The sequence below is a fragment of the Ornithorhynchus anatinus genome, chromosome 4 (assembly GCF_004115215.2).
Source record: "Ornithorhynchus anatinus isolate Pmale09 chromosome 4, mOrnAna1.pri.v4, whole genome shotgun sequence".
NCBI lineage: Eukaryota > Metazoa > Chordata > Mammalia > Monotremata > Ornithorhynchidae > Ornithorhynchus > Ornithorhynchus anatinus.
Window position 1 is genome coordinate 26,795,757 of NC_041731.1, and position 25,644 is coordinate 26,821,400.

The window sequence follows — 25,644 nt, forward strand, 5'->3', positions numbered from 1 at the left end:
AGACCAGGACTGGCTTCCACGGCAGGCGTCTGCCTCAAGCAGAGTACGGAGTATTTGGTGCAGTAGAAGAAAGTGACAGAAAAATGAGGTGAAGCAGCCTACAGAAAGGTCTGAAAAAGTGAGAAAAGAGTTTTCCCAGACTGGTCAGGTCCTAGAAGAGGAGGTTTGATCTCCATTTGTGATGTACTATGTAATAAGAGGGTATGGATCTTTAATCACTGTTAATATGGCTTAGAGGTCAGGAAGTGCATGGAAAGATAAACAAGTGAAGTCTGGAAAGGGAAAAAAAGTTACATTTTAACTGCTCTGCTCTACTGTGCCCAGTTTCATTTGTGTCATTGAATGGAGTCGTTACATCACAGTTATGTTCTGGGCAAATCTGAATCTTTCCCAGTGGAAAAACTCTCAAAACTTGGTCGGTGCCTGTCCTGAATGGTGAAGCAGTGGATCACCTCATCAAGAAAGTTTTTAGCATCACAACCATTTGAACAAGACTGGGTATTCTGTGGATGGGGAGCTGGAGGCTTCCAAGTCTGGCTGGATGAGTCTCTCCATCACTTCCCACCTGAAAGGAGTTGTCAGCAATGCTTCCCTCTGAATCCCAAACTGAGCACGTGCAGGGGTGATTGGGAAGCCTGCTATTTTTAGAAAAAGAATGCATATTGCTAAAAACCCAAGTGAACAAAGCTTCTCCAAGCTCTCTTTGGGTAAGATGCTGTGCGTGATGTGGCCCCAACTTGTATGCCCCTTTCAATGTCTAGGGTCCCAGAGAAGCGCCTCACTGGAGTCTCCAAACTGCATACTCTACAGTCAGGCTACCTCCCAGGCTAGGTCAATCCCATACATTCAGCCTAGAATAGTAACTTTTTTTTTTAGTCCTGGATTAAATCTCAGAGAACACCTGAGGTTACTGTCATTTGAAGCAGGGAATGAAGCCGCAAATCTCTTATGCGACTGCACCCTTTCTCAAGCTCTAGAGGAAAAAGGGGGATGATAAAATACCTCCCAACTCTACCACTGTTCTCTCCCAAGCGCTTACGTGCTCTTCCCACAGAAAACGCTCAATAAATACCACTGATTGATTGACAACGAAGCAACTCGGCATAGATCAGGGAGAGGAAAGTGAGACAAGACAGAGGTAGAGTAAGTGCTGGTACCGAGCACTGAACTGACTGGTACACCTACTTGGCTGAAGAAAAGCAGGGAAGAAAAGCAGCAAGGAGAACAACAGAAGAGCTACTCAAGGTGATTCACCCCCAGTGAGATTGAGGTTTGGGAATCTTCATGGTATTGCAGAATCATACAGACGGGAGTAATATTGACTGTTGCCTATTCTAGTTGTACACATGAGACCATTGGGAAGCATTTAGCTGGTCACCAGATGAATGTCATGAGCCCAGGTTACCCAGGGCATCAAGCTCTTTCCTTTTCCCAGGTGAGAATCAAGGAAGACTTGCAGACAGATGGCAGCATATCCATCACCCCGTGCACCCGGACAGAGCTAAAATACAGGTGGATTTCCACTTCTCCTTCCTTATCCACCAGTAATTTTCACCTACCTGACAGCAGTAGTACTAAAGGAGGCTGAGGAGCGGGTAGAGATATAGGGGTAGTGCTTGGTGTCCAGTTTGTCATCGATAGTATCCTGGAAACAAAAGAGACTGACTTCAGGACTATGGTCTTGGAGAGGGGTCCAACATCTCAGCCATTTTGATTATTTAAGTGCTTACTATGTGCCAAGCACTGTCCTAAGCACTGGGGTAGACACAAGCTAATCAAGTTAATCAATCCCACTTAGGGCTCACAGTCTAAGTAGAAGGGAGAACAGGTATTGGATTCACATTTTACAGTTGAGGAAACTGAAGGACAGAGAGTTAAGTAACTTGCCCAGGTTCACACAGCAAGCAACTGACAGAGCCGACATTAGAACCCAGGACGTCTGACTCCCAGGCCCATGCTCTTTCCACTAAGCCATGCTGCTTCTCTGAAACCCAAAGAATCTGGTCCAGAAGAAGCACAGTGAAATCTCTAGCCATCCTCCAAGCTCAATAAACATACAACTTCAGAGATCTTAAATATCCAAGAACCATTCCACCCCACTGTAGGACATATAGTTATGGATTTAACCTACTTGAGAGCAGTGTTTATACTCTCTCAAGCACTCAGTACAGGGCTCTGCACACAGAAGACACTCAATTAATACCACTGGTTGATACAGTTACCATAACTGATGGTTACCAGATTTGCCATTTTTTCTGAAATGCCAAGGCCCCCATTTTAAACCAGGGCTTCACATTCTCTTATTTCCCAGAGTTAGGGTTCACTGAAACGAGGGCTTGGATAAAAGGGCAGAGGATAGGGGCCATTGTATTTAAAGAAAATGCTCTTCAAGCAAGCTTTCTAGTGGACCAACAAACAGTTTTGCTGATCCAATATCTGTTTGAACCTTAGCTGATGAAATTTTTGGACCACTCTGCAGCCTTCACCAAGCCCCAGTCTAGGTATTCTGAGACGTCTGCTCTTAGGTTTAGTCCAGAGATGCTCCTGGTCAGTAGTTTCTCCTTACATTTTCACAACATACATCCTCCAAGAATCCTTGGGCCTCTACCTCGACCCCACCACTTCCTAGGACAAGAAGGGGGCCAAATAAGAATTCCTGGGCCTCTACATCATCCCCATTACTTCCTAGGACAAGAATGGGGCCAAATATCGTAGTCATCCTGGCTCAAAAAGGCCACGACTTTGATTAAGATTTTTGATGGTCAGTGAGCATGAGTTCGACTAATAAGAGCAATGTGTGGTCAACAATCCTTCGATGTGGTGCATGCATGTGTGATGACTGCACTTTGCTGCACTGTTGCATTCATTATCCATGGTATTTAGTATTGTCTTCATTGTTCCCAGAGGTGTGGCGATTCTCCCAATGCTGTGTTTTAAGACAGCCACCCCATTTTAAAACTGCCCTTCACCTGGCCCCCAAACTGTCTTCACAGTTGCCGGAGTCTAGGTCTCCCAGTGGTTTCAGACGCTTTCATATCTTCCTCAAATACACAAGGACATTTTGGTGTTGTTTCCTGCACTTCTCCTGAAAAGATCATGTCGGCTCTGCCCTGGTCTGAAATTGCATGGCAAATGTGGGAGTGTATGTGAATGAAGTTCTTAAGATGTCTGTCCAGAAGAACTCTGGCTATAATCTTGCCAACAATGCAGAGTTGAGAGATTCCACAACTGGTTTCTCCAACAGCTCTCGCCACTTTCTTTTTGGAGCTAGGATCCTGGTGGCATCTTTGAAAGCCTGCGGTATATTTTGCCACAGAATGCTACCCCTCCTCGACTCCCCTCGTACAGAAGGTCCGTTCCAACTGACTTCCCTATGCCTTTTACTCCTGAGTGGATAGAGGACAGGCCAGGGAGTCAGGAGGACCTAGGTTCTAATCCCAGCTCCAATTGTTTGCTGTGTGACCATGGGCAAGTCAGTTAACTTCTCTGTGCCTCAGTTCCCTCATCTGTAAAATGGGGATTAAGACTGTAAGCCCTATGTGGGATGAGGACTTTGTCTAACCCGATTAGCCTGTATCTACCCCAGTACTTAGTACAGTGCCTGGCACATAGTAAATGCTTATCAAATAACACAATTAGTACCACAATTTATTATTAAATAAATTCAGTATTGTGAAAATCATTCTCCTCAAAACCAGACTAGGAAACCAACGTTTGACTAGCCAAATACAAAAAGGGGAGTCATTTATTCTCCACCTCCCCTCCTCATTGCCAAAGGTCTGGCCATCTATGATGCCCCCTCCCTAGTTTCCCTTCAGGGACCTCAGAGGCCTGGAGAGTCTAGGAGGGAGCACCATGTGCCACTCCACTCCTCTGAGACCCTTTCTCACCTTCAACATCGCCATCACCTCCTCTGTCTAAAAGCAATTAAGGACTGTTTCTTGGAGCCACAGGCCAGTACTTGGGTCTACGCAAGCTATATAAATACAAAAGTCAGGTGACCCTGGTGGGTGTCAGCAGTGGCACTTGGCATCTCTTCCCCTCACTAACCTCCATGATGTCTTTAATAACAGGAGTCCATCGTGAAAGCTGGTAGGTCTGTTCGCTAATGCGTTCCTTTCGCTCCGGCTTGCTCCTGCGACGCAAAGTGGACTGGAAGCAAACACACAACTACATTTAGTCCGGAAAGCTGGGAACCCATGTGTAAAATAGATCACTCAGGATTCTGTACCACACCCCAAGGTTGAAAGAGGACTTGCCAGAAGATACAGCTATTTTCAGCACTCAATCAAAAATGAGAAAGAACCTAAATAGGGAGTTGCCTTCTGCTACCTGTGGTACATACCTGCTGCATAATACACAGGGAACCTGGAATCCATGAAGTTGTCAGTTCCAGACAGAGCACAGGTAGAGCCCTTTGGCCTAAGGCAGAATGTTGGTTTCTGCTAGACTTCCAGAGTGAGCCTATACTACGATTTACTGGACAATGTCTTAGACTGCAAGCTCACTGTAGGCAGGAAATGTATCTGTTATATTGTTATACTGTACTCTCCCAAGCGCTTCACACAGCGCTTTCCAGACCTGTGAGAAATGGCAACAGCTGGAAAAGATATGTTCAAATTATAGTGACAGATTTGTGAAAATCAGAGGGTGACGAGATGTGCGTAGATAGAGACAGAATGCTGGAAGCTTCTATCAGTCAAAGGAATGGAGGGTTCTAAACAAAGGGAAGTTTTCAAAATGATCTTTGGGATCCAGCTATGCATTACATCTTAGGATCCTTCTGCTACAGTCAAGTCCCTTATTAGAAAGAATAAACTGCAGGCTGACATTTCGAGAGGTCTCCTCGTCTCCCATCTCCTCTGACACTGCTGTCGTAAGTCTGGATAGGGTTTCTGACTTCCTGGGGTTTGTTTGGGTCTGGAAAAGGGAGGGGAGGGGCAGCAAGAAGCAGTGTGATCTAGTGGAAAAAGTACAGGTTTGGAAGTAAGAGGACCTGACTTTTAATCCCTGCTCCACCACTTGTCTGCTGTGTGACCTTGGGCAAGTCACTTTGCTTCTCTGGGCATCAATTTCACCATATGTAAAATGGGGGTTCAAGACCTGTTCTCTCTCTTACTGAAGACTGTGAGGCCCCTGTGGGACACAGACTGTGTCCAATTTAATTATCTGGTATCTGCCCCAGTGCTTAGGACAGTTCTTGACACATAGTAAGTGCTTAATAGCAAAATTATTATTATGGGAAAAGGCAAGGTGGTGGCAGGAGTTGAAAAAGTGGCGTAACTGAGGACAGCAGACATCTCACTTTCTCTTTCTGTGCCCACCTCCCCACCTTCCTCTCCCCTCTGCTGGAAAGCCCAGGAAGATGGGGACCAACTAAGCCGCTGCTACTGCAGAACAACTCTATGATTATCACCATTAAAGTATCATCCTCAACAGTATTTACTGGACTTCCCCTGCATATCAAGCACCGAAGCAGCACGGCAGAGTGGATAGGGCATGGGCCTGGGAGTCAGAAGGACCTGGGTTCTAATCCCAGTTCTGCGACTTGTCTGCAATGTGACCTTGGGCAAGTCACTTTACTTCTCTGTGCCTCAGTAACCTCACCTGTAAAATGGGGATTAAGACTGTGAGCCTCATGTGGTACAGAGACTGTCCAACCTGATTAACTTGTATCTACCCCAGTCTTTAGAACAGTGCTTGGCACATATTAAGTGCTTAACAAGTATCATTATTATTATTATTATTCAAAGCCCTTCTGAAATCCCATCTCTCCTGGAATGCCTTCCCCAATTCATTTCTAATCTGCCCTATTTATAACACCCCAATCTCCACTTCAGCATTTTGGTACTACCTACACCCAGGGTCACAACTGGAGAGTTTCCAGGACTCTACCAGTCTCAACTATTGGAGGGAGAGTCAAGCAGAGGCATACCCATTCCATTCCTAGCTTAGCGAGTGGAAGGCAATCTGCTACATGTCAAGACTCCCCTGTGCTGGGCAGTAGCAGCACGGAAGAGAGTCAAGGCTGAGTGGAGACAAGTTTCCTGGGTGGAAGGAGGCAATGGAATCTTTACCAAGAAAACTCTATAGACATACTACCAGCACATTGCAGGTGGAGGTGGGGCGCTCTAGGAGAGATGTGTCCATGGTGTCACTATGGTTCGGAGGCAACCCGACAGCATAAGACAAGACACCCCTGTGTACTCAAAACCTCTCATAGTGCTTATGTACATACCCTATTACATAAGCACTAACACTCACGTACAGCTCTCCTTTTCCTTCCACTTAGTCATAAACTAATTGGGGGACTGAGTTCCCCACTAGAATGTAAGCTTCTTGTGGGCAGAGGATCATGTCTACTACCTCTACTGTACTCTCCTTTACACACAGTAAGCTTTCCATAAATACGACTGAATGCAAATCTTAAGTGCCTAGTACAGTGCTTGGCACGCAACAGGAGCTTAAAAAATACAACTGACTATCACTGGGTACTGAGCACCATCCTGAGCTCTTAGGAATATAAAAGAGAAACAAAACAAGGTTTTGGCCCTTGAGGAGCTTATCAAAGAGACAAGTGAACATAAATGACAAATAGGGCAGAAAGTGAGAAAATGTGGTCATATCAATCTGGAGTAGTTGTCCGAGATGAAAATAGTATAGAGGATTGAAAATGGGGTGGTAATAACATAACAATGATAATAATAATAATGACATTTGTTAAGCACTTATAACCACTGGGGTAGATTCAAGGTAATCAGGTTGGACAGAGTCCCTTTCCCTATCAAGGAGCTATGTGGCGTACGGAAAAGAGCACAGGTTTGGGAATTGGAAGACCTTAGATTCTAATCCCAGCTTCACCATGGACCTGCTGTGTGACCTTGGGTAAGTAACTTAAATACTTTGTGCCTCAGTTTCTTCATCTGCAATGAGGATTGAAAACCTGTTTGCCCTCCTACTTACATTGTGAATTCCATGTGGGACCTGATTATCTTGAATCTACCCCAGTGCTTAGTAGAGTACTTGGCACACAGTAAGCATTTAACAGATACCATACATTTTTATTATTGGTAGAATCACACATGGGGCTCACAGTCTAAGTCTGAGGGAAGGAGATTCAATCCCCATTTTGCAGATGAAGGAACCTAGGCACAGAGAAGTTAAGTGACTTTCCCAAGGTCACACAGAATACAAGTGGCAGAGCCAGTACTAGAATCCAGGTCCCCTGACTCCAAGGCCTGTGCTATTAACACTAGGCCACACTGCTTCCATTCCTATTTTTTCAGATGCTGATTAGCTCAAGATGCCTAGGAGTGAGAAAGTCATAGGTTCTAATCCCGGCGCTGCCACTCGTCTGCTGTGTGACCCCGGGCAAGTCACTTAACTTCTCCATGCCTCAGTTACCTCATCTGTAAAATGGAGATTGAGACCGTGAGTCCCACACGGGACAGGGACTGTGTCCAACCCAATCTGCTTGTATCCACCCCAGCGTTTAGTACCGTGCCTGGCCACAGAATAAACACTTAACAAATACCAGAATTATTATTATTATGTCCTGTCAGACAGAGCAATAACAAATCAGTGCCTTCCAGCCCAGTGTTGGAAGTCAGTCTTTAGCAAGGCAGAGAGAGAGAGAGAGAGAGAGAGAGAGAGAGAGAGAGAGAGTGAACTTACATCTGTGATGATGGGCACTCCAAGATGAGCCATATTGGTGATGATTTCACTGTCCTCTGGGGGGATCTGAGCATGCTGAATCAGTTTGTTCAGGTTCTCTTCAGTGATGCCTAGAACAGACAGACCAAATCCACTACTTGACCCCAAATGGTTTTCGTCAAACAGATCAAACCACAGAGTCACCTGCTCCAGCGGTCATCACAATAAAATCCCCAAATACCTAGGCTGTCTACCAGATCTTCTTCCTGCTCTCCCATCCCTCACCTACACAGTTTCAGACGTGAATTTTTTCCATCTCCTAACTTCCCCAAGGGGAAGGGACAAGTAGGAATCAAGATAATGTGTCTTGACACAGAGTAGACTCATGGACAAATAGCACATGGCAGAGCCAAGCACCAGGTCCCAGGTCTAACTTTAAAGTTCCATGTTCCATTCAGTAGACACCCTGGCCCAATGTAACAATCCCCAATCCAACCTATCTTCCATCTCTTTGCCTCTCTTGTCTATTTCTTTTCCCATTTCTGGCTCTCTTCTCTTCATCTCCCCTTTCCCCTTGAGAACTGTCACCTGAAATACCTGCCCTGGTACCGAGTCAATCATCAATCAATGGTATTGTATTTACTGAACTCTTCTTGTGCACAGAGCACTATATTAAGCACTTGGGGGAGTACAATGGAACAGAATTGGGAACCACATCCTCTGCACACAAAAAGCTTATGGTCTACAGGGAAAGTCACACATATCCATGGGTATCCATAGAGAGCCACATATGTTTTGCATATGATGGTAAAATATACATCCCAAGGCAGTTAGCAGGTGAGTAGCCAACTGTACTGGGGGAATGTAGATCAGGGTTGCATCAGATCTTTTTCTCTCAGGCTCTCATTTCCCTCTAGAACTTAGATTAAAAAGTGAAAGCCAAAACAGCAGTGATTTCTAACATCAGAGACCAAAATAGACGAAAAAACAAACGTAAGCTCTTGCCTCAATAAAATGCCTTTATGTTTTTTTTTCCTGTGAAACATTCCCTAATGGGCAATTTTCTTTGAAGAGTGCATTCAGCAGTATCCAGTATTAAAAGACAGGGAGAGGTGGGTGGAGGAAGGGTCGACAAAAAGAGACCGAAGGAAAGAGAGTAGCTGGGAGAAGGGACAAAAAAAAAAATAATCAAGAAACTGAAAAGACAACAGTTATTAGCATTTCACTGGAGGATGGCTGAGTAAATAATGGGGAAGTAGGGCATAGGCAGCCAGAAGCCAGAGAAACATTAACTGGCACTCTGGCCGCAGGACAAGGGGCTATTGAATTCATAGAAGTTTGGGTGCGTGATGGAATGGGCTGAGGATCTGCAGTAGAGGGGCTCATGCTAGGAACAAGGTTGAATGTGGCAGGACAGAGATGGCAGAGGATGCAACCTCTGGGAGGTAACTTAAAGGGTTCGGCAGGAAGTTTTTGGGGAGAGGGACAGGAAGGCCAGGTGTGGACAAAGCAGAATCCAGATCTCAGATATGTGGGAGCAAGAAGGCCTGGGATTTGGAGGCTCAGACCCCAGGGACCTGTACTCATGGCTCCAATCCTAGTGCTGAATGCTCTGCACGCTGACTGAGGTGACCGCCGAACACCTCACTTGACTTGCTGCTCTGCCAACCACAACATATACATTATGACCTGAGTTTTATATGACATTTAAGCAAAACTTGTTGACTACTGGATTTTCTCCAAATTTTAACTGAAATCTACCTCAATGTTCTTCACTGTTATTTATCTGACAGTAAAAATCAAGGACAGGGTTTGGACAGCCCACCCAGGGATTAGAACCTGGAACAATTCTGGGGATTTAGGGTTTATAGAAATAAGGTGGTTCAATTGCTTTCTGCTTCTTTCACACCTCCCAATTTGCTGAATTTTTTCCCCTGGCCTTGCTTTCCCTTGCCCAACTGTACATTTCCCACTTTTCTCCAGTTATCCCTACCATTCTTTAAGAAGATGTAGAGAAGGATGATGCGGATTTTGTCATAGGTACTGACATTCCCATCCAGCAGGATCGGAACAATGGCCCGCATAGGATCCTTGATCTTCTCCCCCTCAGCATCGGTGCCCATGGCCAGGTCCTGCAGAAAACAAATACCTGTTACTATGATCCAACTGTTAGCCCCAGCCTGGACTCCAGGAGAATCAGTGTTAAAGACTTCAAAGAAACGCAGGGCTATGAGTCTGAAGCTGTAGGTGGAGACCCCAGATATCCATTAAGTCCTGGATATGGATAGTGGTTCTCTGCTTGTGATAAGCCTCTGAAAAATGACTCCATCTGGAGGTCAGAGGAAACTTTAAGCTTCTAGGCTGTAAGGTCATTATGGGCAGGGAATGTGTCCACTACTTCTGTGGTACTGAACTCTTCCAAACTGTTCAGTGCTCTCTATATAGTATTTAATAAATACCATTGATTGATTCATTAGGTAGATTCATCAATCAATAATATTTATTTGCTTATTTTAATGGTGTTTGTTAAGCACTTACTATGTATCAAGCACCATTTAAAGTGCTGAGGTAGATATGAGTTAATCAGGACAGACTCAATCCATCTCTCAGGGAGCTCAAAGTCTAAGTAGGAGGGAGAACAGGTATTGAATCCCTATTTTACAGTTGAGAAAACTGAGGCACAGAGAAGTCAAGTTATTTGCCTTAAGGCACACAGCAGGCAAGTGGTGGGGGCCAGGTTTAGAACCCAGGTCCTCTGACTCCAAGGCCCACACACACTCTTTCCCATAGTGCTTGCTAGGTGCAGAGCACTGTACTAAACATTTGGGAAAGAACACTATAGCTAGTAGGCAAGTTCTCTGCCCTCGAGGAGCTTACAGTCACTAAAATACATTACACTTACGAGAAACCGATACAGCGTATAGATAGACCACTCACTAGAGACCTCAAGATCAAGTAATGGAAGGAAGGGGGAAAAATTCAGAATCGAACACTTAGTCCTGCCAGTATTCCCAGCTAGGAATACCACAAACTCTCATTTCAGGAACAAAGCAGCTGGCTAGGTTCCCAACAACAGCTAGCTGCGCAGAGCCCGTGAAGAAGCCCACGCATGCAAAAACCAGAAAGCACTGCACTCCAAACCAGCCCAGCCCAGTCCCTACCATTGCAAATGGGACTGCACTGACTCCAACGTGTAGGTCTTGCCAGGTTCTAAATCCTATGACTCTGCAGAATGTTGAAATTTTGAGGTTAAGATTTGGCTGGGTGAATGCCTGGAGGAGAGGATGGAGGATGAGGGTGAAAGGCCAGAAAGCACCCTACCTGTTCAACTCGGCAGAGTTTATCCACAGTGCCTTGATAGTGCTTCATACAGTCCTCAGCCAGGTGTAGGTGAGTCGAATACTACAAATTGAGAAAGGCACTATATAAATTGAACAAACAACTAGATAATTAGAATATGGTCAAGTAAAAGCTTCCCAAGGGGAATCACAACAACACCCATAACTTGGTCCAGAGAGAATCATCTTTTTCAGATTACCCAACAGCTTTTGTTCCATTCTGACTTCAAAAAAAACAACTTGGAATAGAGAGTTGGAAGGAGTTTATAAGAACAAGACTTTAATGTGGCCAGGAAAGGCTCTGAGACTTCAATCCACTGGCACAGTTTGCTATGATAAAGTTATTTTCAATTGTCTGCCTTCTCCTTACCCTAACATTGCTCACCAGGAGAATCTCTGGGCTTTCCAGGAAGAAAGAAGAGTAATATGGCTTTTTTGGAAAACAGGTCCTAGTGCTTCTCATCTATATATTGGTGATTCCCTGCTACTGGCTCTTTAATCTTGTTTCACAGATCCTGATCACTTTTCCTGCCAGTTTCTGATCATTGTACCTTGCTGAGTTCTTTCTGGTACTGGGGCATCTTCTTCAGCATCTGTGACAGGTCCCTCATGGTTGTCTGCAAAGAAGAAAAAGAATTCAGAACTGCATCATACTAGTGTATTTTACTTTGGTCACTGCAGTAAGACAGTCTGTGAACAGGAGTAGGGAACATAAGGCCATAAGCACCGCTACCCTGAATCAGGCTACTGGCTCAGCCAATCCAAAAGAAGCCTTGGGTGTCCTCGAGCAAATGATTTCTAATACCCGCTAAAAATCCACCATGGACCCATCATCCTGAACTAATGTAAACCCTTTTTAAACCTATTTTCTGCTTTCATATATCCTGAAAGAAGGATTTCCTCTTGCTTTGAACTAGCCATCTCCAGCTTTCAAAGGGTGTTCTCTGGCCAACCTAAGCCGAGCCCTAGATCCTCCCTCCACGCCAGGCTCCTGCCCTGCCAATACTGTCGGGTGGCTCACCACCATCCCGTAAGACCAAATGACCACCTGCAGACACAGATCCTCCCATTCATCCATCTGATTATCAAGAGTCTAATTACTACTTCATTGTCTGCTTCCAATAAGATATTTTTAGACTTCAGTCTACGCACCTGTCACCTCACACCCACTCCCCCTTCTGCTAGAAATCATCTCCTTTCCCTTTGGAGAATTCTCCATTGTCAACCAGACCAATGCCTCTGAGGCCCGGTCACTGTAGCCCCATTGATCATGGGGGATTGTAAACCCCTCAGCCCGGTCACTGTAGCCTCATTGATCCTGGGGGATTGTAAACCCCTCGAGGACAGAGACTTGATCCAATCAAAATGATGCCTGACTGTGGAAGGTGATGGTGCGGAGCCGGGGGAGCAGACTAGTGGAATTTTATTTTTGATTCCATGCCTGAGCTAAGGGTATTCTGATTCAAGACACTTAATCCCAACCTCAACTCTTAGGACTCTGGAACTGTAAACCAGAGATATTCAAAGGATTGGAATAAAAAGACAATAGTCCTCGTTCATTTTTGAACACACATGACAACATTCTCGGCCCCTTTCCCCTTCCCTTCTCCCTGAGGAGTGGTTTCCCCTCTTATTGCACTTGCAGGAGAGGAAACTCAGGGGTTAATTTAAAGGACATTTTGAGCATAAGTGATGAATTCACCTTCTCGCCTGTGTTCATCCTCTTGCTGGAAGAAAAATCTTTCAGAGAACGGGTGACCTCCCTGGAAATGAGAAGGACAACAGCAGAATATTACTGCCTCTGTGTAAGACACGCTCTTCCACCCCTCCTTCCTCAAAAGAGGGGACAGAATGTGGAATCAATGCAGAGTTAGTTGATTCCACGATGAGAAAACTCTGGGCTGGAGAGATAGCACTGCCACCTGGTGCTTCAGTTTTACTGGAGGAAAAAAACCAGAAATAATTTCTGATAGAAATTCTTTGAGAGAGCAACCATGTGACCTGCAGCCCAGGACAAATGTCAGCTTCACTCAGCAGTGAATGGCAGTTCAATGAGCATTCACAGGGCTATGGGGTCAAGAGTGCTTGAACTGAGCCAGACAACACATTAATCAGATTTTGGTAAGCATCAGATAAGCTATAGTAATGACAAAGCTTTGGGCTTATGGGTGTTTTTTTTAAAACTTTTCTAAATGCACTCTACAAACTTTCTCAGAGAATCCCTAGCATGGGGTTATTATGCTAATTATTACAGAGTGGCAAAAGGATTGGCCCTAAATTGGTGGTTAAATCAAGAGTAAAAGCCAAAGATTCATCTTCATCTCTCCAAAATTTAATGTCTTTCTCCCCCTCTACACTGAAAGTTCCATGGGGACAGGGAATGTATCTACCAACTCTAATATACTGTACTCTCCCAAGCGCTTAGTACTGTGCTCTACTTGCAGGAACTGCTCAATAAATACCATTGATTGCTTGAATGAGCATCTATTGTTTGCACAGTGCAAACTGAGGTGCTTGGGGACATAGAGCAGAAGCAAAAGATGGGGTCTCTACCAAGGCAGGAGATACAAACTGTCAAATATAAAGCAGGTAAAAAAGTAAAAGCATATATGCAAATTTTACAACTAGACCACTGTAGAAATATATAAGGAACAGAGAGAAACAGGAGTGTTCAGAAGGCTGATGGGATGAGGAGGAGAGGTAGGCAGTAGCCAGTAGGAGAGGATTTAAATCAATAAATTCTTTCCAAAGGAGATGGTTTTTAAGACAGGTTTGCTCATCATGGTGTCAAGAGAAGCAACATGGCCTAGTGGATAGAGCATGGGCCTGGGAGTCAGAAGGACCTGGGTTCTAATCCCAGCTCTGCCACTTGTCTGCTTTGGGATTTGAGGCAAACTGCTGTGGACAGGGAATGTGTTTATTTATCGTTATAGTGTACTCTCCCAAGACCTAGTACAGTGTTCTGCACAAAGTAAGCACTCAATAAATGTGATTGAATAAACTTCACTTCTCTGGGTCTCAGTTACTTTATCTGTAAAACGAGGATTAAGACTCTGTGCCTTCATGGGGCAGATACTGTGTCCAACCTGATCAACTTTATCTACCCCGGCACTGAGTGCCTGGCACATAGGAAATGCTTTAACAAATACCATTAAAAAAAAAAAGAAAAGGTCATAAAGGTAGGTAGGGACATGGTTTGACAGATTTGAAGGAGGAAGAGTTCTCTGGTAAACTTTCCACCTCAAATCACATACCCAAAGTATCAAAGTACTCTGCTACGAAACCTCAGCTCATCAAAGACCACAGATGAAAAAGTGGAGCACTTACTGGGACACCTCTGCAATATGCTTGTGACGCAGAGTTATCCAGAGGTCATCATCTTCATCCAGGAGAACTTCTTTCACCCGAGCTTCTCCGATGCCACTTGTCTCATACCTGAAGAAAACATCACATGCAGATGGATGAAGCTGTCACTAAAAATAATAATGTTGGCATTTGTTCAACGCTTACTATGTGCAGAGCACTGTTCTAAGTGCTGGGGGAGATACAGGGTAATCAGGTCGTCCCACGTGAGGCTCATAGTTAATCCCCATTTTACAGATGAGGGAACTGAGGCACAGAGAAGTGAAGTGACTTGCCCCCAGTCACACAGCTGACAAGTGGCAGAGCCGGGAGTTGAACCCATGACCTCTGACTCCAAAGCCCAGGCTCTTTCCACTGAGCCACGCTGCTTCCCCTAAGTAGTTCCAAATCAAATCCTAGCTCCCAATCTCTTTCTAACAGTCTATCTTTTTCTACTGCTACGGAAAGGTTTCCGCTATGGCATCTTTTTTGCTAGTGTAGAGGCCTCTCTATTTGGTAGAAGCTCCTTCTGTCCCACCACCCATACTGGGTTCAGGATGGAGCAGAATTCTGTTCCAAGTGGGCTCAAAGTAATGTTGTTGTCCTAACTGGGACTTCTTCAGAAGTATAAGTCCGTACCAGAGTGGAATTAAGGTGGAACAAAAGAATAAAATACAGCTGGAAGTGTTTCTGGATTGATGCCTTTTTTGGTTTGGTTTGGGGCACCAAGTCTCCTGGACTGGGGACTCTCTGGCAGCTTGGGGGCTGGGCTTTCCCTCTCTGAGTCAGGGTGGGGAAGGCTGACATGCCTTCCTGTTGATCCTGCTCTTTAGATCGCAGAAGCTTTGTTTGTGCCTGGTCTTTTGATGATCTGGAAGCAGCACTATAAGGCCCCAAACAATCCCCTTTACCAGTGGGCCTGTTGGACAATGTGCTTAGTCTTTCACATTGTTTTTGTCTTCCTCCTCCATTATGTGTCTGCAACAAACATTTTTCTTAGATTGTGAGCCCCTGGAGGTCCATGAAACGTGTCAAATTCTCTCCCTTTTATTTTTTCCAGTGGTTAGCACAGTGCTTTGAACACAAAAGGTGCTTGTAAATACTTCTCCTACTAATATTACAATAGCATAGTGGTCAAATTAGCTTGAGATAAACTTAATGAGTTTGAAAACATTTCAGAGCTCTTACCAGAACCCTAAGGCTGATATTCCCTGTGCCTAGCTCTCATGTCCCTTGCCTTCGACCCCTTTTCTTTGCCAACCTCTTGTTCACAGCCATCTTCAAAAGTCTACTAAAATCACATCTCCTCCAGGAAGCCTTCCCTGACTAATCCCTCATCTCCTCACCCTGTTTCCCTTCATACTGCATTAGCTAAGCAGAGTTCCTACCTGACAAAGACTTAGCTAATTACCCCAACCCCTCTCCCCATAGCACTTATGTAGACATCTTTAAATTCAGTGCTTTCCCTACCTGTAATTTTTTTAGTTTCTGTATCCCTCACTAGGCTGTATGCACCTTGAGAGTAGCAATTATGTCTTCTAACTCTATCTTATTCACCCAAGCACTTAGTAAAGTGCTCTGCACAAAGTAGTCAATAAATACTACTGTTTGACTGATTACTACTTTGGACTAATTATCCAGTTTAATCAATCAATAGTATTCACTGAGCGCTTACTGAGTGCACAGCACTGTACTAAGCATTTGGGAGACTACAATAAAACAGAGTTGGTAGATACATTCCCTGTTCCCAAGAAGCTTAAGGTCTAGAAGCAGAGACAGACATTACGGATACATACACAAGAGAAGCAGCGTGGCTCAGTGGAAAGAGACCGGCTTGGGAGCCAGAGGTCATGGGTTCAAAGCCCGGCTCTGCCACTTGTCAGCTGTGTGACTGTGGGCAAGTCACTTCACTTCTCTGTGCCTCAGTTCCATCATCTGTCATATGGGGATGAAGACTGTGAGTCTCACGTGGGACAACCTGATTACCCTGTATCTACCCAGCGCTTAGAACAGTGCTCTGTAAATAGTAAGCGCTTAACAAATACCAACATTAAATGCTGTGGGGCTGAGGGTGAGGTGAATACCAAGTGCTTAAAGGGTACAGATCCAAGTGCATAGGTGATGCACAGAAGGGAGAGGGAGTTGGGGTAAAGAGGGCTTAATTGGAGAAGGCCTATTGGAGAGATGTGGTTTTAATAAGGTTTGAAGATGGAGAGAGTGGTGGTCTGGCATATGTGGAGCGGGAGGGAGTTCCAGGCCAGAGGGAGGACGTGGGAAAGGGACTGGGGGCAAGAGAGATGAGATCAAGGTACAGCAAGAATGCTGCAGCTAGAGGAGTGGAATGTGCAGGTTGGTCTGAAGTAGGAAATCAGAGGGGTAAGGTGGTAAGAGGTGAGCTGATTGAGTCCTTTAAAGTCTATGGTAAGGAAGAGAAAGTCTAAGAAAATGCTGCTGTAGTAGATAGAGCATGCGTTTGGAAGCCAGAAGGTCATGGGTTCTAATCCCAGCTCAGCCTCTTGTCAGCTATGTGACCTTGGACAAATCAATTCACTTCTCTGGGCCTCACCACTAAATTGGGGATTTAGAGTGTGAGCCCCATGTGGAACAGGGACTGTGTCCAATTCAATTTGCTTATATCCTCCCCAGCGCTTAGTACAGTAGCTGGCACATAATAAGCACTTAAATACCACAATTATTATTATTATTGTTGTTGACTTCTATTTGATGTGGAAGTGGTTGGACAACCACTGGAGTTTCTTGAGGAGAGCAAGATACGGTCTGAATCATTTCTTAGAAAAATGATCCTAGCAGCAGAGTAAAGTATGGACTGGAGTGGGGAAAGACAGGAGGTAGGGTGGGCAGTGAGGAGGCAGATGCAGTAGTTAAGGCGGGAGAGGATAAGTGCTTGGATCAGCATAGTAGCAGTTTCGATGGAGAGGAAAGGGTGGATTTTAGTGATGTTACGAAGACAGAACTGACAGGATTTGGTGACAAATGATATGTGGTTTGAATAAGAGGAATAAGTTAAGGATAACACCAAGGTTTCAGGCTTATGAGATTGGAAGGATAGGTGGGAAAGACAAAGGGAGAAAATGGATTGGGAGAGAAGATGAGGAGCTCTATTTTGGACAAGTTTAGTTTGAGATGTTGGTGGAACATCCAGATAGAGAAATCCTGAAAGCAGGAGGAAATGTGAGACTACAGAGAAGGAGAGAAGTCAGGGCTGGAGAGGTAGGGGATGAACAGTAGGGGATTTCCCACTAGGACATTTTGTTGCAGTGTGCAACAAAAAATATTAAATTTGAGTGTGGACAAAAGGTATTTTGAGTGACCTCATACATATTTCCTCATTGGCTGGTAGTCCATTGATTTGCCCTCAACCCTGCCTCTAGTCTGCCCCAAATCCCAGGGCTGGCAAGACAGTGGCAAAGTGAGGGGACAACGCTGAAGGGTGGGAATGCTTGAGTGTAATGAAAAATAAACTTCTAAATCCTCTAAAAACACACTTCCCCTCACAGGAACAGTCACTGTGTTCCCATGATCATGAAAGGGAAGCCACAGGAGACAGGAAAACCTGATTTCACTACTTTGTCCCTGATGAGGACAACAGAGAAAATATCCCCTTCCAGAGAAGCAGCAGCAGTTTGGTTTTTGCCTTGAAGGGTCAGGAAGAACCCTTTGTGTTGCATTTTATGAAAATGTATTTCATACCCAAAACACAGTAAACAGTTTCTGTGAACGATTAAGAGTTAAAAAAAAACAACAACTGCAAAGCCGCAAATTAACAAGGCCCTGAGGCTCAGGACCTAAAAGGAATCAAATTGTGACAAAAAACAATTTTGAATGAAACATTATATCGTATGTATTCAATCAACCATTCCTTTTCAGAGCTGGTAGCATCATCATTTATAGGGAAATAGGATTAATTTTGCTGATTCTCAAAATGTTTACAAGATGAACTGCAAATGTGTATTAATGTCCCTCGATTTTCTCAAGTCAATGAACAAGACTGAACCAAAACACTTTCTAGGAAATTCCCAAGCACTGAGGGTTGACTGTTATATAAACAACTCCCTAACCCGGGGCGAAAAATTAAGAATGCCAATTAAATGTAATAACCCGGGCTCTCCTAGAATAAGGGCAGACTGCAAAAAGCCTTGGCAGGCTGATCCATTTCAGTTCTTATTTGCCAGACTGCCTTATCTTTTGTCCTGATGCCACATACTCACTTGTACACATCATTTTCAATGGGCAACAGGTCATAGCTCATAGCCTGGAAAGTCAATTCGTGAAGAACCGGAGAGCTGGGGTCAAATCCGCGATCCAGAATCAAGAGCTGGGAGCGAGCTTTGTCGGGACCCTAGGAAACGAACAGTGAGAGAGAGATCTTTGATTTTCTTGGGCAAAACAATTTTGGGAGCTAGGACTACGGATCCTCGCGGATAATTTTTTTCCCCACTTTGATGATCTGAAATTTAAATGTGTTCCTGCGGTACAACCAATCGTTGGCCTCCAACCCCTCTCTGCAATTAAAGAAGCCTCTTCATTATCAAGAGAGGAGTCTACATGGAGAGCCTAGTGCTCCTCTGGGTTCTCAGAAACAAGTTGGCCTCACAGAAGCTGGAATAATGATCAACAATCACAGTGGATTTGTGACTTGGAAACTTCCCAACTTCCTAGACTCAAATGTGTGTAAGAAACAGTCTTTGTGGATATCATTTTCATCTTCCAACTACAAGAATTTCCTAACAGAAAGTAGAATCTAATTTGCAGAGAAATGATAAGGCCCATTTTTGGTACAGTAAATTCACATTTTTACCCCTAGTAATCAAAATTCAGGTAATGACTGATTGGCTTCAGCCCACACTCACCTCACCCATAGTTGGGTCATCAGCTTTATAGGCATCCAGTTTATCTTGGATTAGTTGGGCCAACATGGCATTGTCTTTGTAGTCCCTAGCAAAGAAGAGAAGATCACTGAGAAACTCAGCCAGAACCTCTCCCTGAATATCAGTACCCCCTTGCTCTTCATCTTGGGGTCCTGATTTTCAGAGGTGATGGGATCCCAGGTGTGGCTGCCTTGTGGATGCAGGAGTTGCTTTTGAAGAAGTAGGACTTGGAGGAGAAGGGAAACTGCGAAGACAGTGCTGGAAAGTTCTTTTGGAAGAAAGGGGCTTTCCTTTACCCTCTTTGCATACTCCTTTCCCTCTCTCGACCTCTTCTCCTTCTCCAATCCCCTATTCTTCCTTCTTTTCTTTCTTCTTACTCCTTCCCCTTCTTCCACTCAACCCACTCTACTCTTTTTGCACCTTACCCTATGTCCTCTTCATCCTTTATGGCCTTCTGTAATCTTCCCTTTGCCCCCACCAACCAGCTTCTCATTTCCATTTTTTCGAAGTCATAGGTATCTGTGAGAAGCCAAGCATGATCAGCCACACAGCAGCATTCAATCTGGCCTCATTTCTGAAAGACTTTCCACCCTACCAGACCCCAATACTTCAAAAACTTCTACAAGCTTGCCACCCTAATCCCTTAGATCTCTACCATGTTTTCTGGGATCCGTTGCTCTTTAGCAAAGATGAAATTTTGTGTTTCCTTTTCCACTCCACATCTGTTGTACTCTGTGACATCCTTCAACTTTGGCCTGACTTTTTATATCCAGCAGGGACTAACCATAGAATATATGGGGTACATGGAGAGGGTCATTCTTCTAGGCTTAACAGTTGCTGTATGCAATGGGGCAATATTGGAAAGATCCTGCTTTTGATTTCGAACAAATGAGAAATTCCTCTCTAGAGCAGTTGCCTTGGAGAATACATCCCTGACTGTGGTCTGGGTGAGGTCCGTTTGCAACTCCCCCTTAACTAACTTAAAGGATGACTTTAATGCTGGAGGAACACTGGAATTAGGAGAGGTTCAGAAAAGAAGGACAAGAAAGAAATGAAGAGCTCAGAAATCTTTGCAGTGCTGAAGATGTAGTAGTTCTGTCTCTCTCTTAAATGGTAAGATGTTACAATACTTCGACCCTAATTAATGACAAGAGAAACCTGCAAATTGAGTCAAGGACTTACAATGCGCTGCCTTACCCGCGATATCGAACAGCCGGGTATTCCTTCAGGGTGGCACAAAGGGTTGCGATCTGTTCTGCCAGGCGTTCCAAGATTGGATTCTTCATCTGAGCCTTGTGGGGACTATAGAAGCTTTGGAAAGAATCGGCCGAGTCCAAGGAGTACACCTAAAAGGCAAAGAGAAGCTAGCCCCTCTGAGTCCCCAATAGCATTTATAGGCCTGTACAATCCACCTTTAAGCTGATTAATATGTGACAGAGCAGCAAGGTCATCAGATGTCCAACAGCTTTTAGAGTCCTAGGCCTCATTTCACAGGGCCTGGAGTGCCTTTGGACACCTGAATGATGTCAGTTCATACTCTCATGTGGCCTCAGTTGTCTGGGGCAGTTGGGAGGACCCCCAGAGCAATTCTAGGAGCTCAAAGGGGCTCCACTGCAAACACGCGGATCCAACACATTGCAAGTTGCTGCAGCTCGCTAAGCTTTCGGGTTACCTTCTTTGATCAGAGTCCATAGGTTAAAAAGCATCACTTTATGGCCAAGCAGATTGCTCTAAAATCCAGCCCTCCCACCACTGACCTGCTGGTTGGCTGGCCAGCTGAGGGGGAGGTAGTGGAAGGTCCCAACTTGCCTCTTCCTCCTCCCTGCCCCCTCTTCACTAGCACTACTGAACACTTAAATACCATAAAAAAACCCCAGCATTGAGTCAGCATGGTTCTGCAACATCCAATCAGATTATCTTGGATGAATTCACCAAATAGCCAGCTCATCATCCATAAGGCTTCATTTCCTTTTTGGAGCCACGTAAACCAAGCTGACTGAGGATAGTGACAAACTGCAGGACATGCCAACAACCTCTGCTTTTCACAGCAGTAAACAGCACCAAAAAAGGAATCCCTAATATGAGCATCCCTTGGGGAAGTGTCATTCTGAGAAGCAGGGTGGCGTAGTGAAAAGAGCACGGGGCCTGGGAATCAGGGGACCTAGGTTCTAATCCCGCCTCCACCACTTTTTTGCTGTGACATCTTAGGCTAATCACTTTATCTCTCTATGCCTCAGTTCTCTCATCTGCAAAATGGAGATTAAGACTGTGAGTTTATGTGGGGCAGGGACTGTGTCCAACCCAATTGTCTTATGTGTACCCCAGCGCTTAGTACAGTGCCTGGCATATAGTAAGTACTCTATTTTCATGTGAGCCCATTGTTGGGCAGGGACTGTATCTGTTGCTGAATTGTACATTCCAAGCGCTTAGTACAGTGTTCTGCACATAGTAAGTGCTCATTAAATACGATTGAATGAATCCCCCCATCCCAGCCCACAGCATTTGCGAACATATCTGTAATTTTATTTATATTAACGTCTGTCTCCCCCTCTAGACTATAAGCTCATTTGGAACAGGGAATGTGTCTATTATATTGTACTTTTCCAATCACTTAGTACAGTGTTCTGCACACAGTAAGTGCTCAATAAATATGAATGACTGACTTAAATGCCACAATTATTCTGATGGCCTACAATTCTTAGGACTTTCATCCAGAATAATGTGAGGTGGATGGGAACCACCACCAACCAGTCTCCAGCTATGGAGAAAGGATTTGTGGAAATGAGTGGAGCAGCATCGACACCTACTGGAAAGAGCACTCTGACTCTTGGAGTCAGAGAACCTGGGTTCTAATCACTGCTCTGACAGTTTCCAGTTTAACAAATACCAATATGATTATTACTATTATTAATATTATTATCATCATCATTAACCACGGGCAAAAGATTTTACTTCCCTTTGCCTCAGTTTCCTCATCTGTAAATTGGGGATTCAGTTCTCCTTCCTACTTAGACTGTGAGCCCCATGATGGGACAGGACTGCACCTGACCTGATTAACTTGCATCTACTACAGAGCTTATGACAGTGAATGGACCATAGAAGTGCTTAACAAATATAATAATCATAATAATCATAATAAATGAGGATATGGAGCAGTTTTCATTTTCCTGCGTGTCACAAGAGAATGAAAATAGAGACAAGTTGTATAATATATGATGGGCAGCTACAGGAAACTTTATGCACTCAGCAACACCAATTAGGATTTGTTTTGTTCTATGGCATGACAGGGGAGTGCACCAATTTCTCCAGGGAGTTTTAATACCCAATTCAGTGTTTCAGCCTTGACTTCTGACTACTTGTACTTCTTCTGTGGTCTCTTTAATTTCACTAGGCTGCCTTGAATTTTCAGAAAGGTCCAGAACTGTCACAATGACAGTTCTAGCTATTTTTTGAGGTCAGGCACCCGGTTTGTAATCATGTGTGTCAGTCATGCTGCCATCATGCGACGACTCATATTTGGGATTTCCTGAAGCAGGGAAACCATATGACATGCAGCTAACAAGTTTTTCCCCCTAGCTGCTGAGATTTGGAGGGAATCCCAAATTCCGCCCCCCCGCCACTTCCTTGTGATTGTGATCTCTCCAAAACAGCAAGTGCCACACCCCAGGTTACTCAGGCACTCTCTTGGTTTATAAATAGATAACTAACATTTACTTGGTTCAAGGTTTCAACAGCAATTCGAGCTGTCCACCATAATCTTAAATTTGATCTAGGAACAGAAGACCTCTCTACAAGTTTGGAGTGGGTACGAGTAAAGTGGACTGTGGATACTAGTTTGGTATAGCTACTAAATACTGTGCCTATCTAGAGCTCTAGTCTGATAAAGGTAATTCAGTGTGGTATATTGAAGACATTGCCTTCAAATGGGAAGACAACAAATTTTTTTTTTTTTTTAACTTATTGACTCATTGAATGCAAAACACTGAGAAGCAGCATGGTCTGGTGGAAAAAGCACAAGCTTGGCAGATGATCTGGGTTCTAATCCCAGCTCCACTACATGTCTCCTGTGTGACCCTGGGCAAGTTTAACTTCTCTGTGCCTCAGTTACAGCATCTAAAAAATGGGGATTAAGATTGTTAGCCCCGTGAGGGACAGGGCTTTTTCCAACCTATCTTACATCTACCCCAGCATTTAGTACACTGCGTAGCACATAGAAAGCGCTTAACAAGTACCATTAAAAATAAAATAGGCCTCAAATAAGATGTCCTGTTTAGAAATTTGCTTTCAGGATCACCATTCCCTTGGAATGTACACATTTGCTTTCAGTGGATGAGGTTTTACCCCTGTAGCAACACTTGGCATTTAAACTGTTAACAATAAAAAACCATGCCTGCCATCTGCTTCTTAAGCACATGACAAGCTGAGGTTATCATAAATACTATTGAATGAATGAATGAATGAATGAACTATGCAAAACAGTCTCCCAGGGAGTGGTCTGATTCCTCTTAGGCTTTCTTCAGATTGGCCTGATTCCAGTGGTATTCAAGGTGTCAGCCAGTGGGAAGACAAAATATAAGAATGTTGTGATGGGCAACTGAGAGCACAGGGGAAAATGAAGTTCCACATACAACTAAGAGAGTTAAGTTCAAGAGAGAAAGCAGTAGATAAAAGTACTCACCATCATCAAAGGCTGATTTTTATAGAATACTGTTTTTCAAAGTATCATCATAATAATAATAATAATTGTGGTATTTGTTAAGCACTTACTCTGTGTCAGGCACATACTAAGCACTGGGGTAGATACAAGCACATCTGGTTCAACGCACTCCCAGTTTCACATGGGGCTCATGGTCTTAATCCCCATTTTACAGATGAGGTAACTAAGGCACAGAGAATTGAAATTACTTGCCCAAGGCCACACAAAAGATAAGTGAAGGAGCCAGAATTAGAACGTAGATCCTTCTGAATCCCAGGTCTGTGCTCTATCCACTAGACCGTGCTGCTTCCCATAAACACTGGCCTGTAGTTCCCTGATGTTGAAAACCACAACAAATCCATCCGATGACTCCAACAGTGAAATTAATAATGGACTCTCTTTTTTCTAAACCCTTCCTGTACCAGGCGAGGACACAGGGCCGAAAGGAAAAATTGTAATAATGTGTCTTTTCTTTTGAGACTCACCTGGGATTCATAGGGCAAGAATGCAATGTTAATTTCAGTAAGCGTCTTGATGACTTTGGCTGCACGAGACTTCACCAGCTCATTAAACAGGGCATCTGGACAAGCTGCAAGACAGGTAATAGAGAGCTGAGGCTCTATTGGTAGATTCAATAGGCATTATTTGGCCTATCTGTAAAGAACTCTATACTATGAGAGCTTCAACGCAATATTATGGTTGGGGAAATTCAACCAGAAAAGGCATTACACTTCTCCTCAGTGTGGACAGAGCATAGCATATACCCAAATGCAAATTAATTCAATCATTCACAAATAACCAATGAAAAATACAGATAATTAAAGGGACTCCAAGTTGAGATGAGAAACAGAGTAGATGGAACAAAGGGTAAATACTATAACATATACAACTATAGAGAAAGAAACCACTAATCCTTCAACAATCAAGTAGTTGACACCCTACAAGGGTGTTTCCCAGTGTTTCATCCAAATACTAATGAAAAATTCATCTTGGTAGCAAAAACAAACACAATGCAATTTATTCTTTAAAATAATTCTCTTGAACTGGACAGAATCAGCATCAGCAATACTATTTATTGAGTGCCCACTATATGCAGAACACTGTACTAAGTGCTTGGCAGCAAAAAAAAGTATAAGACTCAGTCATCACTCTCAAGAAGCTTACCATATAAGGAAAAAACAGACACATATAGCATATATACAATGGGAATGAAAGGGAAAACCTAGATTCAAGTGGTAAAGATTATTCAAAAATGAATAAATGAACAAATAATTGGAATAAATCAAATGATATAAAAAGGTTAAGCTTGAGAGGAGCAAAGAATGTGAATGGCTGTAGGAGGGGAAGAAAATGGAATGATAAGGAGACGGCAGCAGATGGAAAATCTTGGCTCCAATAGTCAGAATTTTCTACTGACTGCTGAGAGGAATAGGTAGTCACTGGGGTTTCTGAGGAGGGGCCTCAGTCCATAAAATGTCTTCCAAGGTTTGATGTTGATTTGGGGTCTAAGCAGCATGGCCTAGTGGAAAGAACATGAGGATCTGGGTTCTAATTCTGCCTCCACAATTGTCTGCTGTGTGACTTTAGGCAAGTCACTTCTCTGGAACTCAGTTCGCTCATCTGCAAATTGGGGATTTCAACTCTTCCTCCTACTTAGACCGTGAGCCCCAAACAGAAAATGATTACCTTGTATCTACCCCAGCTCTTGGAACAGTGCTTGGCACGT

At 44.0% G+C, this 25,644-nt stretch overlaps 1 protein-coding gene across 2 annotated transcripts in view; it reads right to left on the reverse strand.

Annotated features, from left to right (window-relative positions):
• The window catches only part of STXBP1 (syntaxin binding protein 1), an 87,118-nt gene that overhangs the window by 11,698 nt on the left and 49,776 nt on the right, over positions 1 to 25,644 (reverse strand). For both annotated transcript variants that reach the window (XM_029062639.2, XM_029062638.2), the window contains exons 6-17: positions 24,404 to 24,507; positions 20,420 to 20,568; positions 19,205 to 19,289; positions 18,563 to 18,693; positions 14,319 to 14,426; positions 12,694 to 12,754; positions 11,543 to 11,608; positions 10,975 to 11,055; positions 9,647 to 9,785; positions 7,675 to 7,784; positions 4,051 to 4,152; positions 1,560 to 1,645 (exon numbers count right to left, since the gene is read on the reverse strand). In XM_029062639.2, coding sequence (XP_028918472.1) covers positions 1,560 to 1,645; positions 4,051 to 4,152; positions 7,675 to 7,784; positions 9,647 to 9,785; positions 10,975 to 11,055; positions 11,543 to 11,608; positions 12,694 to 12,754; positions 14,319 to 14,426; positions 18,563 to 18,693; positions 19,205 to 19,289; positions 20,420 to 20,568; positions 24,404 to 24,507 — 1,222 coding nt within the window. The remainder of the gene's footprint in view (positions 1 to 1,559; positions 1,646 to 4,050; positions 4,153 to 7,674; positions 7,785 to 9,646; positions 9,786 to 10,974; positions 11,056 to 11,542; positions 11,609 to 12,693; positions 12,755 to 14,318; positions 14,427 to 18,562; positions 18,694 to 19,204; positions 19,290 to 20,419; positions 20,569 to 24,403; positions 24,508 to 25,644) is intronic.